The sequence below is a fragment of the Pterocles gutturalis genome, unplaced genomic scaffold (assembly GCF_000699245.1).
Source record: "Pterocles gutturalis isolate BGI_N339 unplaced genomic scaffold, ASM69924v1 scaffold32937, whole genome shotgun sequence".
Classification (NCBI taxonomy): domain Eukaryota; kingdom Metazoa; phylum Chordata; class Aves; order Pterocliformes; family Pteroclidae; genus Pterocles; species Pterocles gutturalis.
The window spans coordinates 1-4577 of NW_010113832.1; the positions used below are offsets into that span (position 1 = coordinate 1).

General features: G+C 44.5%; 1 protein-coding gene across 1 annotated transcript in view; it reads right to left on the bottom strand.

Moving 5' to 3' along the window:
- Positions 1-1323: 1323 nt before the first annotated feature.
- Positions 1324-4577, bottom strand: part of LOC104462638 (brain-specific angiogenesis inhibitor 3-like) — a gene marked incomplete at its 3' end in the record, with an annotated part of 3426 nt that continues 172 nt past the window's right edge. Inside the window, exon 2 of the mRNA XM_010074653.1 lies at positions 1324-2089. Coding sequence (XP_010072955.1) covers positions 1324-2074 — 751 coding nt within the window. The remainder of the gene's footprint in view (positions 2090-4577) is intronic.

Sequence of the window (4577 nt, forward strand, 5' to 3'; positions counted from 1 at the left end):
CCGGCCGAGCCCGCGGCCGCTGGCAACGCGGCAACTGGAACAAGTTCAGCTTTTCTTCTCCCACAGCACTGGGGCTTGGCTGCCCTTAAAGAAAATCCTCTCCTCACAACGTGTCAATGTTACATTCCTCCACAAAGCAACTTCTATGAGGGGGGCTGGGAGCTTGGCGCTGCCTCGCCACAGACTGGGAGCTTTGTGGCTATGCAGAAAACAAGGAGAAAGGGAACGTTTCCTGCATTAAAATGCAATACCCTGGGCTTGATGATCTATTCCCTTGCCGCAGGGGCACATCCCCCCTTCCTCCGTCCCCTCAGGGGCACATCCCCCCTTCCTCCGTCCCCGCAGGGCTGCTCTGTAGAAACCCCTCACCCATAGATTACAGCCAGACCCTCCCACCTAGGTTCAGCCTACGCCTCCTCTGCCTCTCATCCTGCCAGTCTGCTTCCTAAAATCACACCCTGACCTCTCCAAAATGTCAGGAGGTCAAAACAGGAGATAAGAAGCAAAATGGCTAGGCAGAGGGCTGCCACTCTAATTGCTGGACCACTGGCTTCCCACTCTTCCACAACCCCCCTTTTCCATCAGGGACACGAAGCGGCTGCCCAGACGATCACATCAACCCTCTCACCCCTTAATATTGCTATGAGATTCAGAGCCTCTGTCTCCTGCAGCCAAGGCTGCCTGGAGAAGGTGCACAGCAGCAGCCCCTGGCCCCTTTGCAGAGCTCCCAGAAGGTCAAAACAGCAAGTCCTGCCTCTGCGCAGTGCCTCGCATCTTTAGGCATCGCAGGCAGAGGGTTCACCCTGAAGAACTGTGTTTGCTTTTGGTTTATTTTTAGGTTGTTGAGGTCTGGCCCTGTTGGGACCAGGTGTCCTCACCAAGGTAAATCTCCAGGTCATTTAGTTAGGTTGCTAGCATGCCTTTGGAAATGTTTTCCTTGCAAAGTCAAGGGATCGTATCAAGAGAGCCAAGATTTTGTAGTGGGGTGGTTGCAGTTAAGAGGTGCGGAGGGTGAGAGAGATTCCTGGCTTGCCACCTATGGGCGCTGCTGTACGTGGGGGTTGAAAACAGACGGATCCTACTTATGAGGAGTTTCAATAGTGCTCAGCAGAACTATATGCTGAAGGCTAGGCCAATTTAGAAATGAAAATGCAGCCATCCCTGCCCTGAGGAAGTGTGCATCTTCTCCAGCCCTTTCGCCTCATCTAGAAGCAAGCTGGAGTGGAGAGCAAGTCAAATGAACGTGAGCATCAAAGGAGAGCCAGCAGCAGGACCTACACACCAGTGTGGGATTCAGCCCCCCCCCCTCCAAGAAGCACCTACCTTCTTTTGGTGGCCGTTTGGCTTCTCTGGTGAGGTTGCAGACCTGGGTGGTTTGCAGCTCCTGGGTCAGGCAGCCCTCCGTCTGCTCGTTGAGGGGCAGCACCACGTTATTGAGCAACACCAGGGACTGGTCACCTATTCCCCATTCTCCTAAATGCTGAGGGCAGGTGCATTTTGTATACATGATCCCACAGTACTCGGTTCTCCCGTTCTCGGATTTCAAGCAGCTCTCCAACCAAGTGCATAACACATGGCACCCAAACTGGCTTGGGCTCACCTTGTTCAACACCAAAAACTCAAAGAAGGATTTTTGGTCTTCTTTTTTGTGTAATCCTGGGAAATCGGTAGGATAGACGCGGCGTATCTGAATAAAGTTCTTGTCATACTGCAGAAATACAAAAGCATTCTTGGAATCACAGAGCTGCATTATGGAGTGGTTATTTTTTAAAAGATCCTTTATTTTTTCATGGGAAAAATGATCAAACTGATAAGCCAAAAGGGAAAAGTTGGAGCAGCTGAAGTCCTTTTTGGAAAATTTCAGGTAAATACTATATTTGGTCGGATCTGGATTTTCCAGCGTCCAAGTGCAGTTTGTGAAGTTTTTAGGAAACATTTCACTTACAGAATACGATCCATAAATGACCCCCTTCACCAACGTGGAACACCAGAAGTCTTGGGCAGCATTAAATCCAAACATAATCAGTAGATAGGTGGAAAATATATAAATCAGCAAATTACGAACAGCCTTCATCCTATGTCATTTGGCCTGCAGGAGATGAAATGAAATAAAAATGCAAGTAGAATTCTTCACGCATTTAAAACCAAACTCCTTCCAATATTCGAGCCAGCTGTTTTCAAGCTTGCAGTTAGAGCCCCTTTCAGAAAGAAGGGCAGGTATTTTTTATTTTATAACGCAAGGGCCGGGTTTGCTGCTGTGTGCACAGCGCCATCACGTGGCAATCGCAACAGCCAGGTCTCCCACACTCAAATTAAAAAACAACATCTATTAGATTATTAATAGGAATGTCCTCTCCTGTCTAGGATGGAGTCATCATGGCGTGGACTAGAGCTGCTCAGCTTAGGTAAAAACCTAGATGCCTTAGCCGACAGACCAAAACAAGGGTGATTTATTTATTTATTTCTTCAAGAAGTAAATAAGTAGTCTGCTATAGTCATGTATGTGCACATACAACATGCACATGCAGAATTTCACCAAATAGAACAAGAAAGCCAGTAGTGCCTGTTGTTATGTTATTTTGCTATTAATACTGAGAAGTAACTGTGAAGAATTACATCATACTTTAAAAAAACACAAATTATTATTTGTTACAGATAGAACATTATCTCCTCCCACATGCCCACACGCCTTTGCCCTGGTCACCTGGTATACAGAGGTCTCTATAAAAAGAAAACCCAGGCAAGAAATACTGAGATTAATGTATTAATAAAATTTTGAGACTACTGGAGAAAGAAACAAAGACAGACAGATGAAACTAGTGCTGGTCTGACACTACCACTAAGTGCCAGCTTTTTAAGATAATAATTTCAATGTGCTTCAACATCTAAGGATATATAAAATGGATCACTGCATCAGTATCTACAACCAGTAGTAGCTCTATACAGCTGGCAGTGCCACAGCAGGATCTCTGCACCTATTGGACTGCACTTGCCCTCTTATTACAAAAATCTTGTACTGTCTAATTAGCTCTTGTGTTTTGCAGACATGCGCTTGAATGATGAAAGACATATTACATTTTCTCTCCTAGTATCTCCAAATAAAGCTGTTTTACTGCACTTGTCAACTGTTAGCAGCCTTCACACGCTCTGTTCTCTTAACAGTGGCCTAGGTTAATAAAGTGAACTTTAGTTATATTTACTGCTGTAACATTATCCAAAAATTTAAAATGGAGCGTTTTCAGTGTTAACCTGTGAGAAGTTGCTTCTCTCTTAAAAATGAGTAGCTTTTCAAAACCTTCTGCTCTGAAATGCAAGCAGACAGAAGTGATGCCAAGCTAATTTCAAAACTCTAGATTGCAGTCTCTTCCACTGTTGCTCTGTAAGCAGAAGCAGGCGTACACACACAGGCACTGTCACTGAGTTTTGATGTCTGTCTTCGCCTAGCTTTTCATCTCCTCACCAAACAGCAAAGCATCTTCTGTCTCCCATTGCATAACACACAGCAAATCACTGGATTAAGCTCCCTTGAAGAGATTTTCGTATCTCCTAGATTATAATTCAAACTCTGAATCTTGAAACGGGCAAAACAACACCAACTCTAACCCTCTTTATAGTGGAGGTTTTTAAAAAAAAAAGAAAAAAAGAAAAGAGCTGCTGCTAGGTCTATCCACACAGTTGGATTTTCTCCTTTCTGAGCGTCCATCTCAATTAATAACACGGTCCTCTTTCTCCAAATAGGGTCAAACCAGCATTTAAGGCTTTAAAAAAGAGAAACTTATTGGGAATTCTGGAAACAATTTCCCCTTTGCAGAAGCATTTTGCAGGCAATGCAGTTCTGCGCAATGTTATTCAGGATGGTGTAGGCGTTGAAAGCCAATGTGACAATAAGTGTCTAAATTAGGAATTCCACCCATGAAAAAGGATTAATTTTATAATCTGGAAAGCAAAAAGGGTGCTTATTTGCTTTTCTGTTTGAAAAGGAAAAAAGCCTCTGACTTTTCCCATCCTATGTAATATTTGCACTAGAAAAATAAAGACGTCTGCAGTGCTAGGCTGTTTTCTATGAAGAAACGTAATCAAATAGCCCTCATTTTAGTTGTGCATTTGTTCATGCAAGGCTATTGAAACACAACATTGTCTTACTCTCTCTCTCCCTGTGTGCATTACACACACACTCATGCGCGCACACACACACACACACACACACACGAATCGAGTGTGCCGGCAGCATTTCAGTTAGTTTGCAGTATTGATAGATACTAGAGTGAATCTGCTCACTGCAAGGATTAGGCACTTCGATTTAAAAGGTCTTTCTTTTCCATGGAGGAGGGAATTAAAGAACGGCCACAGAGGCTTAAGGTTGCCCATTTAGGAAGGGGGAGAACCCTCTTCTGCTGAAAAGCAAACGGGCGTTTAGTTTGGATATTCCCCAAACTGATTTTCTAGGTGACACTGTAGTTTAGCCGAACATAGACGGCGCCATCACTCCACTTATTTTTTTCCCCCAACAGAAGACCCACTGACTTCTCTTATTTTAACTTCCTATTAACCTAACATCCCCCCCCCCCCCCCACTAC